Genomic DNA, 14,846 nt, shown 5'->3' with positions numbered 1-14,846 from the left:
CACATGCTTCTGTGTGTCCTAATCTGGAAGCCTGCTTATTACCTATAACAAATAGTAACATGATATATAATATAACAGTTTAAAATATAAAACATACTTACATAGCTTGATGGAATGTTTCTCCCTTGGTACAAACATTTTTTGACAAATTTCAAGACTTGTTACAATACACTAAACAAAAGCAAAGTTGGTACTAGATGTTGGATTGAAGAGCATTTCAAGAAGATAAATAGATGCTTCCATGTGAAACTGTGGACCATCATACCAAATATTAATCAAAATCATAAAAATTATCAACAAGCAATTAGCAAGGAATACCATTGAGTAAAGAACCAACTTGATCTTGTAGCCAGCATTCCTAGCTAGCAGCCATTAAACTCTTATTATCAAAGGTGGCAACGACCTTTAAATGGCGTCCATTAGCACGCCTCAAGGTCAAGCTGGGACAATTTCCAGGATTAGCCACAAAAAATATCCACTCAGCTCCGCAGTTATCAAAGTCTATTCATGGGAACAATTTGTCATCGGGAGGTTGTCAAAATGGAGGATGGTCCACTGCCACTGCCAATGTAAGAAAATCCTGTCCACCAAACAACCAGCTATACTCTACTATCAACTATGTCTGGTGTCAAATCAACATAGTTACAGAACAAGTCTTAGATATTATGCTACAGAACACAGAATACTTTGATTCCTCAAAATATAACCTGAATGTACCTGCATTTCTGCACAAGTTTTCTAGTGTCAAGATAGTGGATGCTACATGTATCTGGAACGTCTGACTGTTTCCAAAATCATATCCAGTTGCTTCAGTAACTGTTTTTTGGCGTATCTTATATTACCTGGATGTCTATGTACATGTATAACCTGAATGAGTTTATGACTGCAATGAAATGTTGCTATTAAATTGAATTCGTGATCATCACAATACAAATTCTCAATATCATACTAAAATCCACCAAATACAGATTCATATGCAACCGGAGCATGATGTATTCAGAGCATGAAATTCATATCGCTATACACTAACCAGTCAAAAGAATACGCAAATTCTGTTGAAGGGTCCCGTGAGAATCATGTTATAATTTGATTCATGTACATTAATTGAAAACCACTCAATGTGACATGGTCTATTCTCTTTGAATCATTGACCTTCATGCAATTTTCGGAAAATTTTCTGGTACACCTACCCCCATAATTCACTCAAATCAACTCCACTGAACACAACAAAAGAGACTCATAATTCCACAAGGTACCCTAAGTAACATGGGCAACATGGGTAAGGGAGTGAAGTCTGCCATCTCTGATTGCCATATTTTGTTCTCCCTGAAATGAAAACGAGAACTTAGCTAGAACTTAGTAGATGTACACAGCAAAAACATACAAATGCAAAATCGGATACATTCGTATACATCCATTTTGAAGTTCACAGCTACATGATTGTACATTCTACCACATACAGAGATGAACATGTACAAAATGTATATTATGAAAGTAGGGAAGGGACTATCTTCTTCATGTCTAGTTTTTCACAATCTGAAAAGACTTATGGATGTACGCGGAACGAAGTAAAATTTTTCACATGATACATACAGTGTACATGTAATGACTTGACTTACTTGACATACAATCATGTAATACCCCCCCCACATCTAACCCTCAGAAGCACTACAGGACTAATTCCACAGCAATAACCAAGGATTTGGTGTGCCTTTATGGACCCGGTCCCATTTATCAAAGATTTAAGTTAATTGCAATCTTTCTTTCATCACAATACAAGAATGTTCCTCTGATTGCGAGCAGGCTATCAAAATGGAAATGAAGTTCTGGCTTTATTGCCTGGCCCATTGAAGTTCTAATTAGGTGCCCGACACAATTCCTGGCATGATCGTTACAAGTCTCTTTCAACTCAACAATTGTTAAAGGCACCCAATGCAATTTCATAGCAGCAAAAAAAGAAATGTTCTGGATGAGGAAATCTGTCTGTTAACATCTACTGTCATCATTTCATACTTGTGTTTGAAATAGCCCCCCAAAAAATTACGGGATGCGTCTCTTTATTTTTAAAGTCAAAACAGATGGGCTACGGAATGTTTTATATAACCACCACCCTCTGCTTGCATAAACTTGACATTGCAGTTGGTTTAGAGTCCCTGGGGACATGAAGTCACAGGTCAAGTGTGTCTGATCAAGGAATGTGCCACCGAGCTCACCAGGGACCAAGTTTCAATATCTCAACTTTTCTATGCCCTCTAGAAGTGACCAAGGACACAGTGAATCATACATTTTACAGTTGCAGTAGTTGAAATTACAAGTGGGAAGACGAAGGGCCAAAATATACGGAAAAGGTGGAAATGAAAGGCCTGGGTGTCCAGGAAGCCGCCTTGAAACAGACAGTAATGGAATGGAAAGAAAGCGATGTTCACAGACTTCCGCCCCTCTCTTTTACAAATGGTATAACCCCTGTAGGTAGCCATTGGCACATGGGGCGATTTCAAACTTCAAGAGACACCCATCAAAATTCTCCGGCATGCCTGCCATAATTACATACCTGTAGGTAAGAAAATAAATGGAGGGTTAAGTAGAGCAGAGAAGATGACATGGTAGACAGAACCTTAGTCTGTGATCTGCATATATTATGCAGGGCAAAGTCCATGGCTTGACTTTCCTGAGTTACTTAGCATGTATATTGGACACTGCCCCATGCTTTGTGTCTCTGGGAGGAAGGTTAACAAGTATAGAGCACTAGTACTAGTCCCAGTAGGCACTGCAGCAGTAGCATATCCTGTACTATCCAGAAATCAATTTTAATCTAGCTGTGCAAAGACTCGTGTATACATGTACATATCAATCCATAACAACATGAAAATAACAAAATAGTGGTAAGGAACGGCAGTCTATTTCTGTTCCGGTACTGTATATAACAGCCTCCAGTTTAATTCTGGACTAATCTGGTGGACTAATTCCCATATCTAAGCAACCTTGCATCTAGATGGGCTAATATCATAAACTATAGGTAAAAATGTAAGAAGTATTATGTAGCGGGCCATCGAGGACCCCTTGAGGATTACTGGTAACTAGAGCTGTGTACCGGTACGCAGTACCGATACTGTACCGGAAAAATTGATTAGGTACAGGTCCAAAATACCTAATCCCTCAGTACCGGTACTGTACCTAAACAATTTCACACCAATTTTATGCCTATTTGTGACCTCAAATGTGTAAATAGCTGGTCCACAATGGGTATCTGTGTAAGGACAGTGTGTTCATGAAAACAAAAACATCTTAGTTTTGCCTATATTTTATCTGAGCATTCGCCATAAACAAAGAATAAACCTTAACTATCAAGTTTATTAATGTTTTTTTTGTTATTGAATGAGTTCAGAAGAGCATATAAATTGGTCGAATTGTTCAGGTACAGGTTCAGGTCCGGACCTGTACCTAAACCTGTGTACCTGTACCTGTACCTGTACCTAAAATTTGTTTAGGTACACAGCTCTACTGGTAGCCCAATTCTGCAGAATTCTTCCCAGAATTCTGGCACCAGTTCCCAGAATTCTGCAGAGGCTGTTATATTCATTTATCTTCACAGGGACTGTGCTGTATTTGTATATTGTAAGTCCACAGTTGAACCAATTCTGTACTACAGTAATAATGCAATGGAAATGCATAGATAGCCCAAATAAGTGGCAATGGGAATATAACTACAACTTATAGCAATCTTTCAAAAATTCCTTTGGGATTACTTGATTTGCAGCCATGAGACGTATCAGAATGCGTTTGTCCAGTTTCTAGGTAGACTATAGAGATATTGTCTAGTAGGTTTGTTGCATACAGTTGTATACTATAAGAATGTGAGGTACGAAAACGACTCTGCATATATTTTGAACGATAGCCCAAAACGTTCCTATTTTGCACATGTCCAAAAGTGTCTGTGAGAGAGTCAACCTTCACACAACAAGAGTCAAATAAGGGAAGGGCCAGAGTGTCACTCACTGCTGACTCCACACTGATACAACAGTGATGTATTCTTCACTGTTAGCTACTAGTCTTACTTTCCACCCAGACTTCCACCCCCAACATAAATCATTCTGGCTAATAGATGACCCTCCCTCCAGCTTAGCCACTACAGCCTCATGCCAACTTGAGCAGCCCAACTTGATTTGGTGTGCACTGCATGTCTAGAAGAAATGATGTGATACAAACCTGGAAAAGAGCCCAGTGAAACAGCAGGCAGTTATGTCCTACTTCCAGTCCTGGGCAGGGCAGGGTAATGATGGAAAGTCAAAGCAGCTGATGAGTTTGAAAACTCCCTACGGCTCTGCGTACACACGGCTATCTGGTGTATGATCAGACAGCAAAGTAGCTGTTCCCTCTGTCTGTAACTTCCTGGCAACACTAGGCTGGCCTGCTACCATGCTGGGGAGGTCTGAGTCTGTACCCCTGGTTTTGTTCATGCCAGGGAATTCTCCGCTGCGCAAACAGGCCTCCCTTTCAAAGCAGGGAGGCATTGTTCGCGTTAGATATGCTACCGGGTGCCTCTGGCTGCCTATTGTTTGCAGGATTGGAGCAGGGGACTTTTGGAGATTGGCGACAATACTGGCTGATTTTCCCCCTACTTCTGTCAACGCAGACTACCCATCATTTTCCACTTCATCACTACTAATGGCCTGATGAATTAACGACCCCCACTCATGAACCTTGCACCTTTTTACCGTCTCTGTTTGCCCATTTGTGCAACAGCTTTCATCGGGGATGTCTCCAGCACAGCATAAGTAGTAAGACAAATGATAAGCACTATTCTCAGTGTATTGTTTCTTTTTTCTGAATTCTCATTTCATTCTCTTTCTCTGTTGTGGGTGCTAATTTTTTTTATGTGAGTAACCAGGGCTCAAAATGCTTATTTTTTCTATCAGCTCGGCAATTTCACATGTTGTAAGAAATGTTTCTGCAAATATGCAATGTACTGTTTTATACAGCTATTAAACAGGATCTACAAGATCTGAATTAAATTTTATGATTTTGTAATGATCACAGGTCTCATCACATTCAATTCTACCTCCATGATCACATCTTGTATGCTTGTAATACACTACAACAAGAATTGCAAACAGACTCCAAGTGATACAATCAAATACAAGTACACTGCTAGAATGTAGATATATTTTCATTCATGATCCCCATGCCACCTCAAAACATGAAATCACAATTTTAGATTACGGGTAGGTACTTCGAGCCTTGGTAACCTAACATTACAGTAGGCAGGAAGGGCCACTGCATTCATATGAACTCTCAAACCACCAGTGCACCAGACCTTGAGCTTCAGTTTCCCTATTGAAGTATTGTTTTGGTCCTCTGCACCTCAATAGTGCAGTTTGTACAACTGCCTCGTGTACGGCAGTTCAGACCTCCCTCTGGTATGCAAGTCTACATGCCTGTTTCCGTAGGGCGTAGGCACACCATTTACAAAATGTAACTTCCCATATTTCATGGCGAAACCCTGTCTTTCTGTGTTGTCTATGGATATGTAGCATCTGACTTTAGCACAAAACCTTTAGGAATTGATGTGACCTACACTCCTGAGTTTGGCGTAAGGTGTAGTCAGGACCCCCCCCAAGCAGACCCCTTGGTATACACGAACATTTTAGGACCAGGCCTGATTTAGGACCAAGGCATGATGTCATGCCTAAGTAGAAACAGAAGAACCTTACTTCTACTGGAATTCTCCTTGGAATTCCTCAAGAGTCATCGCCATGACAACCCTATCAACTAAGACGTTTATGTTCTACCTATTTGTAGCTTTATAGAAATGCACTTTTTTATCTAGCAAATAACTGGTTTGTTATGTTATTGTTTCTTGATATCTAATGCCTACCTTTGCGATACTCTTCTCTTATCACTGGCTAAAACTGCTGTCAAAAAAAACATTCACAGTCATACAAACCTACTCTGACCTTTGACCTAAAACATACATGTTTGTCCCAGCACCAGTAGTTACGCTGATTCAGGAAAAGATTTCTGACTTGATTTTCTAGCAAGTAAAGATATACGATTCCCATCATGGCCAACATTGGAAAACCAGAAATGTCATCAATTTCCCGGCTCAGAAAATTACTGGCATGGATTTTGGATTACGTTAGCTCCATTTCGTGACAGCTAAGTATTGAGAACGCTATGATTGAGCGTGTCCAGGCCGCAAGTCATCTATATGCATTGGTCAACCCCTATTGAACAAAACTGCAATTTTCGCAAAACTCTTGCCAACGCAACTGCTGTCAAACTTTCTACCGCCCAACTGTTACTAGTGCAAAGCTTGGGAAAAATTACAAAGTTTTGGGTCGCCGTCTTGTACATACCTCAAGCCTTACATAAAACTCTAATAGACAAGGCATGCAAGATGGCAAAATGCAAGGATTACCATAGGGAAATATAATGTGGCAGTATAAGAGGGGAGGATGCATGCACGCGTCCGGGCCTGTTCCCCGCAAAATCAATCCTGGTATTAAGGAATTATTCCCAATAACCGACCCGGGTCACATGACGGATCACCCTTCTGTTCTCGGGAATGAAAAGAAATGGACCGCAGCCCCCCCAGATCGTACCAAAGGCAGAACCCCCATCTGTGCCAATCCTAGCAGCTCTACTTCCTGACTCTCAGGCTCAGGGGGTAAAGACTTGCCAAGGATGGCAGTACTGTGGGGAATAGATACATACATGTACATTACAATCAAGTACTGTGACATCTTAGCTTGACAGTTCATATGTACTGGTAGAACTCATTATGAAACAGGACTTAACTGCGATTTTTAACATAGAAAATTGGTGAACCCTTGTTTTGCGTCGTAGACCGGTTCTAGCATTTTATGGGTGGTACCCAAAATAAAGAAGAGATACCTTGTTACTTGTTCTTGGGGCTATCTGTATGAAAAGATGACGAAGATGTGCTAAGAAATGGTAGTAAATATCGATATTACACAGATTTCCTCATCCTTGAATATTTTTTGGTTTGCTGCCTTGAAATTGCAATGGATGCCTATAAGACATTTCACAATGGCCTTGTGGGGAAACTGTAGCCTGTAATACCAGCTAATCTCATCCTGTTCACTATTCAAACACTGAGAACAATAAATGTTTGACAAACATGTGGTTTTCCAAAATACCTCAAGAAAAACAACCTAAACATGACAATGAAATAACCTTCTCCATGCTGAAGTAGCCTTTCATCAGTTTTAACACCAAACATGGGATGGGGTCGTGTGGTGTAGCAGCAGAGTGCACGACTCGGAACCTAGAGGTCCCGGGTTCGAGTCCTGACATGCCACCAATCCTGTGCCCTTGGGAAAGGCACTTAACACGACTTTCCTCACTTCGCTGAAGGTGAAAATGAGTATTGTCCTGTCATGTATTTGTCCCGTGTTGGTGGCAAGTTGAAAAAACTTGAGTGTGCCGTCACCATGTCTGGTGATTACATGTTGGAATAAAGAATTTAAAAAAAAACATGGTGTGGAAAAACTTGAAGAGGTGTTTTTGTGATGTCACTGTAAATCTCGAAATGTTTATGGTGGATTTTGCAGTGATCTCCCCAACATGAATTCATGACACCACAACTGTGTTTCCCATGTATTACAATTGTTACAGAATTGTTTCAACCAGGAATGTAAAAAAAACAGAAAAAAAACTAATTTTCCTTGCACTACATTATACAATTTAAGTTGCAGTAAAAATGAAAGAACTTACAGTATAGTGATGGGATAAACTACTGTGGCAGGGGTGTTAGGCTTCTACAATATTCATGATGTAGGTTCTCCTCATACCACTGACAATAATCAAAAATCAATGGACCATCTGCAGAACTTCTCCCGAACGAGAATTCCGAGATTCCGTTAAATGCCATTTCTGAAAGTTTGTTGTTTTCTTTTACTTGTCTTTTTGATTATGGAAATAAGGTTGTAATTAGCATGATCTATTTGAATTTATGGTTTCCTCAACTTAAATGACATATATTTTATATGTGGAAGTCCTATGCTTTGGCAATGTTTCATTTCAACATTCATCATCAATTATGCAAATGACCTCCACATTAACATAATATATGTGTCCAGATATAAGACCTACATACATACAAAATATCATCAAAATTCATAAAAATGTTCCTGAGCTATGCTGACCACAAATATGCAGAAACACAGACACACAGACTTAAGCACATACGAACAGATACACCAAAAACAATACCTCCATTTTCACGGAGGTAATAACAGCCTACTTCTGATATGGATCTGTCTCTTGATCTTCAAGAACAGCCATTCCGTCCAAGTCTGTTGATGCCGTTATCAAAGAAATGTTGTACAGCAAGTACAGTTACTACAACATGTACTTGTCAATACTGTGATGATACAAATATTGTCTGTACACCTATCAATCATTTTCTAACATCTCTTCATTCTTCTAGAGCTCCATTCATTTTTCATTCAGACTTCCTTCATAATCGATGCTGATACCTGTACCAGTTATGACACAAATATTGTCTGAAGACCTGTCAATCACTTGTTAACATCTCCCCATGACTCCAAACCTCCATTTTAGGCTTTTCTCCATGACAGATATCGTGTGTCAGTAACAGACTCCTCCATGTTTGTGCTGTGATACTAGTTATGATGCAAATATTGCCTGCAAACCTATCAATCATTTTCTAACATCTCCCCATTATCCCAAACCTCCATTTCAGAGTTTTCTCCATGGCAGACACCTGTAATGCGTCTGTACTCCCACAGTTTTACATCTTCCCATTATTCAAATCCTCCATTTCAGGCCTCTCTCCATGACAGACATACTCCACCAGGTTGGTACTGATACCAGTTATGACACAAATATTGTTCTCTCCAAGGCGGACACTATAATGCGTCTGTACTCCCACAGGTTTACACTATGACGACACAAATATTGTCTGCAGACATGTCAATCATTTTCTAACATCTCCCCATCATCCCAAACCTCCATTTCAGAGTTCTCTCCAAGACAGATAGTCACCACGTGTCTATAACAGACTCCTCCATGTTAGTGCTGTGATACCAGTTATGACGCAAATATTGTCTGCAATCTCACCAAAACTCCGTATTCAGTCCTTTTCCACAGTCAACACACATCAAGCCGGTACCTTACTCTTGCTGCAGTACATTACTCAGCTGAATCCACAAATATCAAGATTTATCCCAGACTTTTCAATAATTCCATAACCAGTTGCTTTCTCCTGAGAGTAATCAGGAGGTAGGCATCCAGAGAGTAAAAGGTTAAAAGTCAGGGGGTAGTGAATATAGGGCTGCCATACAATACTGAGAAAATCAATTAGGTACAGGTCTGAAATACAAATCACAATGGGCGAGTTTACACAGGCAAAAAATCATTTGCCCTACGATGAAGGACATATTTTTATTATCTTGTAAACACTACAGGCAACAAAACCATATGGTAATTTTTGCCCGTCAGTAGCAACAAAATTCCATCAAATTCAAAATCAACAACACTGGAGAAAATCCTGTTGGGCTTCTGTAAGGGCTCAATTGAGTCTTGACTTGACCTCGACCTAAAATGAACTCAGGGTGAAGTCTCCAGGCTAGGAAATGCAGTGATGTGAGAATGTGACCCGGCCATGTGAACTGCTTACTTCTTATCACTGGCTGGCAAGGCTGGTGGGGTTACAGACAGATGAATGGCTACAAGCACTGGTAAAGGCTAGACTAGTGGGATACACATACATATGTACATGTACACCTCCAACTCTCTTAGTAAGGTACAAATCAGCCCCTTGGGCCTCTATTCATCACCCTTTACCTACTCAGTGTCACCAAACATCAACAAACTAACAAATCCAGCAATCATCAACTACTTCAACATGATTTATGGACTTTCCTTTATACAGTACCAGGAAGTCTTAGCATCATGTCAGCCAAAAAGTTTACAGAGACAGGCCTCTTAATTAATCATTGCCAACAAATACAAATATTTCCTAGCAAATGCTATGGATTTATCATTTATGACCACTCAGGAAATGACAGATCCCATTGTTGGTGGAAGGCACGATCAAACTCTAATTTTTAAACACAGTATTGGGTTCTACCATTGCAAAAGCCAAAAGGCACATAACATTACAAACAATTAAACTAAATACCTGAGGATATCTCTGTGCTTTGCATGTGATTATAATGATGTTTTGGACCATTGAAATAACAGTAACAGCCTAGAAAACTTACCTTTGTCGTCAGTTTCAACTTTTGGAATCACTTGCTGCCAAAAGTCTGCACCTGGAGAAGTTTGGGGAGGGGGGTAGAGAAAAAAAAGTGTTATAAAATATAATCACAGAAATATATGCATGTACAAAGCATCATGCATTTTGAGATTAAGTAGTACTGTAAGTTCTTGTCCCACCATTACAACTTTCTTTGATACAAAAATGAGCATCAAACGATTCAAAGGGCTGCAAGCTATCTACAAAAGGTCAGCTTAAATTAAGCGGTTAAATTAGTCTATCATCTCTTCTAAAAGTTATCTAAGAGGTACATATATTCCTAAAAGAATGCATTCCTCCCTACACTTTTATAGGTATTCCGAACGAACTAATCAGTATTTGCTGTGTGACTTCCTTTGACTCAAAGTTTGAGGTTGGGCCAAGCAAAATCTCCAAGCAGATCTTTTGATGGCTGCAAAGACAGTATCAAATTGGTCAGGCTGTATCCATTTGCCAGACAGTAACCATTTGCCACCCAGAAGTAAAAAAATATATACCAGTACAAAAAAGAAAGCCCAAATTACTCCAAACAACTTGTTACAACCAATCTTTGCACATTTAATTGCAGGAGTTGATGATGCCCCGACTGTACTTGGTGGCAACGAGCTCCACTCTATGATAGTTCTTTGAAAATACAAGTTTTGAACACACCAATTCTTGGTTGATAACTCTGATATTTGAAGGCATGACTGTTTCTTGTTCTTTTCTGGGCTGGGATTTATCATTAGATACTTAGTTGTTGGTACGTCCACCAGTTAATTAGTCATTTTGTACATCATGCATAGGACTAGGAGAGTAGGTCAAACACAAATGGCTTTGACACAAGGCCCTGCAAGGACGCATGTTTGGAAGTCTTCAGACTCTGAGAGCTCTGAGCCTAGGGGATTCACATGGGGGCCTCCAAGGGGGGGTCCCGACAACGCTCTACGCTAAATTTTGAGAGCCGGCTACGTATTACGCTGAATTCCGGACGCCTCTCTACGCTCTACGCTAAATTCGAAAGATTCCGAACGCACTATGCAGAACTCAATCACCTAGCAACTGCATGTTTTCGTGAAAACCTTTTGATTTATTACATGTAGAGGTGACATAACTTGAATTAAAAGTAGTAACCGGCGGTCACTTCCTTATACATTGAAAGTATAGAATACAAAACGGGGTATTCAGTATTACCGCAGGTACCAACTTGACCGCGAGTCGATCGCCCGAAGATCGGAGGGCGATCCGTGAATGGAGGTAACATGGCCGTAGCCAGGATTTTGAAGGGGGGGCCAACAAGCGCCGAAGGCGCGAGTTTCCTAGTTTTTGAAAATTGAACCTTCTGAAATGGCATTTCCTGCATTTTTAGAGGGTTTCAAAGAAAAAAATCAGAGATAACTTTTTCAATGACAAAGTGAGCAGTTTTCCTACGACGGATTCCAGCCTTGCTGGTGACACGAATCAGTCCGTCTTTTACAGAAAAGTCTTGGACCTTTAGATAAAAAGTGGACCAAAAAGTGGACCTTTGAGCCTTGTGGGGTTGTCGTCCGAAGGTAGAAAAGGCCGCAAACAATACAGCGTAATTTGTCAAAACGTCTCAGCTGCCGATTGCTGACGGTCCCGCGTTACCCATCACCCGCACAATGACGGGGATGACATTGCTCTTTTCGGGAGTGTCCTCCATTACCCTGGCCATTGATCAGCAATGATGTTCCCGCTAAGAAACGTCTTGAGGGTCCCTATTGGGCCTTACAAGTCATGTGGTTCTAAGGCCTTCTACCCTCTTCATCTGTGGCCATCTGTGGCGTTTGGCCAATGGTCCTCCTGTACGTCACCGATGGTAAGGTCAATCTCGTACCCAGCGCACTGTGGGATCATTCCCATGTGTTGCCTTGCTCTTGCGTATGGCTCTGGGAACAAGTCTAGTGGATTGTTCGATTGTATAGAAGGGGGTAGAGCAAGAAAAACCTCGAGCGCCGCGACAACCCGGCACTTGCGAGGCCTCGAGTTCCCGTTTGCGGCTTGGCTTACGCTCTACGCACAATTAATCGATTACGCTTTACGGTTAATTCCCGATAGCTACAACGCATTACGTAGAATTAAAACAGCGAATTACGCTCTACGCCAAATGCGCCAATTACGCTCTACGTTGAATTAGAGGGTCCGTCTACGCTCTACGTAGAATTAAAACGGCTGATTACGCTCTACGGAAAAGGGCTTGGGGGCCCCCTCACATGTGGACTTTCCTGGGTGAGCACTGATGTCCCCAGTGATGCCAAATAAATGCTTGTCAATCTGCACATACCCACACACACCTCAGGTGCCTTCTGTCACGCCTGCCAAGGACTGTTTTTAAAGGTTGAACTTTACAACCTGACCTTTAACTTTCTGTCAACTTCACAACCAGACCTTTAACCTCCTGTCTCACTAAGGCCATCATCATGCTTTCTCTGAAAACAGGGTAAGAAGATTTACAGGTAAAATATGGCATTTGGCCACTGCATGATTGTATATTTTCTATGACTAGCAGGACTAGACATATCAGCTTTGTAGGCCATACTGATTTAATTTGTAGTTTCCTGGACTGTAAAGAAAAAATATGAAGTGACGGGGAAAAAACAGGCCTAGACATCCTATGATATCTCCAAATATTACAAAGAGCCATGAAGTCAACATACAAAGCTGCTTTATGACTAAAACAATGGATTTTGAACTTTAATCAAACCACTGCATTGATAGATTGAAAAAGTATAACAACTAAGAAGACAAGGACTTTCTTCGACTGTTGTGGACAAACCTGCTTTTTTTTTCTTTCTTTTTTAGCAAAACAGAAAAAAGGAAGCCAACCTATTAAACTGGTATGGCCTTAGTTATGCAGGTTGGTGCAGTGTTTATGCAAGTATTCCTGATGTCTACCTACAGGTAACCTGCACTGGCCATGATAAAACCAGCCTGTGGCACTAGGTGACCTAGGCAACCCAAATCAGCCTTGAATTCGTCACAGAAGCACAGTTCTCCCAGTAACTTGAGTTCTTAGCCACATAAATGGCTCCTCCCCCGCCAATGCTCAGTTATTGATGTGTCCATCGCAGCCCTCAGTGGTATGTAGGATTAAGATAAGCAGTTCCAGGAAACTATACTGCGACAGGCTTTTCTTGGGTGTAAATGTAATAAAAGAATCCCCTGCAGTCCTCAGATAGGAGGATTGGTGACACAAAAACATGACAAATGAGGCAGAATTAATACTGCAAATCATCGTGAAATTGTGCGGGCGCTATTTAATCTTGCCTTTGGGTCATAACTAATAAATCTAAGAAGATGAGTGATTTTTGAAATTTTCCATGGGACCTTCCACAGCAATACATGTATCTACATGTACAAAGAATAAGATTAAGAGGGTTTTTTTCACAATGTAAAAAAAAATGTAAATGTAGATGCCAAAAATTTGACAATAAGGAATTTTGCATCATCCTTCAAAACCCAATGTGATAAACTGATGATCTTTTCAACTGTCTTCTTTTTTTCAAACATCATCGTAGAAATTATATATCTGCCATCTCCTAAAGCTTAAGACTGCACCATCTATAGTGAGCTACGACGAAACCTGCTTCAAGTTTAAATCATTACTAGAAGGATTTGGTCCAAACTTTCATTCTTACTGAATCTTAGTTGAGTAGATTTGCTACAAATTATGAGGCAAAAATATTCAAAAATTTCATCCAGTCATACTATTTTGTAGGCAACCGCAACACTTCGCCTCTGATTCTGAAAAACATCGCCTCTGATTCTGAAATGTTTACAAAACTAAAAGAGTGTCTGACACTAAAGAATGCTGGTGCTGATTGATGAAAAGTTATTTTTCCTGGTCATTTGAAGCTGTGTGCATGTGGATAAATACCTCCTATAGAGTCAAAGGTATGTGACCTCTGACCATTCCCCTACTGGGCACTGTTGGTACTACCCAGGAGTCACATACTAGTAATCAGGAACAGGGACTGGAAATAGTGCACAGATATACCCAAATTCCATATAACTTGTAGTTTGCGCTATTCCAAGCAACACCAATCCCTTAGGGCTAGCAAGACAAGCATGTAATCATTTCCCTTTTGAAGTTTTCTCATAAGGTACAAATTACTACTACAAAATATCCACAAGAATTTGTCCTTGTGTTACGTACAGTATACTACTAGTAATTAATAACAGTTGTAATAAGTCTGTTGCTATACTTCAACCAGAATTTACATTCATTACATGTGGAAGCAGCCCCATCCCGTGTCAGTGCAAACAGTTTGAAGTGGTATACTGGTAACATTGTTTGCCACACAATAAACAAAGGCATAAATAAACAATCACATTACAGATCTAGGCAACTAAAGCAACATTTTCTACTGGAGTTGATTTCTTCTATATGACAAGAGCCCAAGTAGATTTTTGTACATTTGTCTGTCTTTTAAAATGCAGTAAGTCACCAGACAATTGGCCTTGCAAACACAATAAACAAAAGAAACAACAATAAATCAAAATAAATCATGATAATGTAAATTGTTAATGTAAAAGTTTAAATATCCTGTATTGTACCATT

At 40.2% G+C, this 14,846-nt stretch overlaps 1 protein-coding gene across 1 annotated transcript in view; it reads right to left on the bottom strand.

Annotated features, from left to right (window-relative positions):
* The window catches only part of LOC109475789 (double-stranded RNA-specific editase 1-like), a 128,905-nt gene that overhangs the window by 112,909 nt on the left and 1,150 nt on the right, over positions 1-14,846 (bottom strand). The window contains 1 exon segment of the mRNA XM_019776548.1: positions 10,251-10,301. Within this exon segment, the coding sequence (XP_019632107.1) occupies positions 10,251-10,301 (51 nt within the window).

Source organism: Branchiostoma belcheri, unplaced genomic scaffold (assembly GCF_001625305.1).
Source record: "Branchiostoma belcheri isolate BF01 breed outbred unplaced genomic scaffold, Haploidv18h27 scaffold35, whole genome shotgun sequence".
Classification (NCBI taxonomy): domain Eukaryota; kingdom Metazoa; phylum Chordata; class Leptocardii; order Amphioxiformes; family Branchiostomatidae; genus Branchiostoma; species Branchiostoma belcheri.
Note: the sequence above shows the minus strand (reverse complement) of the source record. Positions and strands in the feature narration are given on the sequence as shown.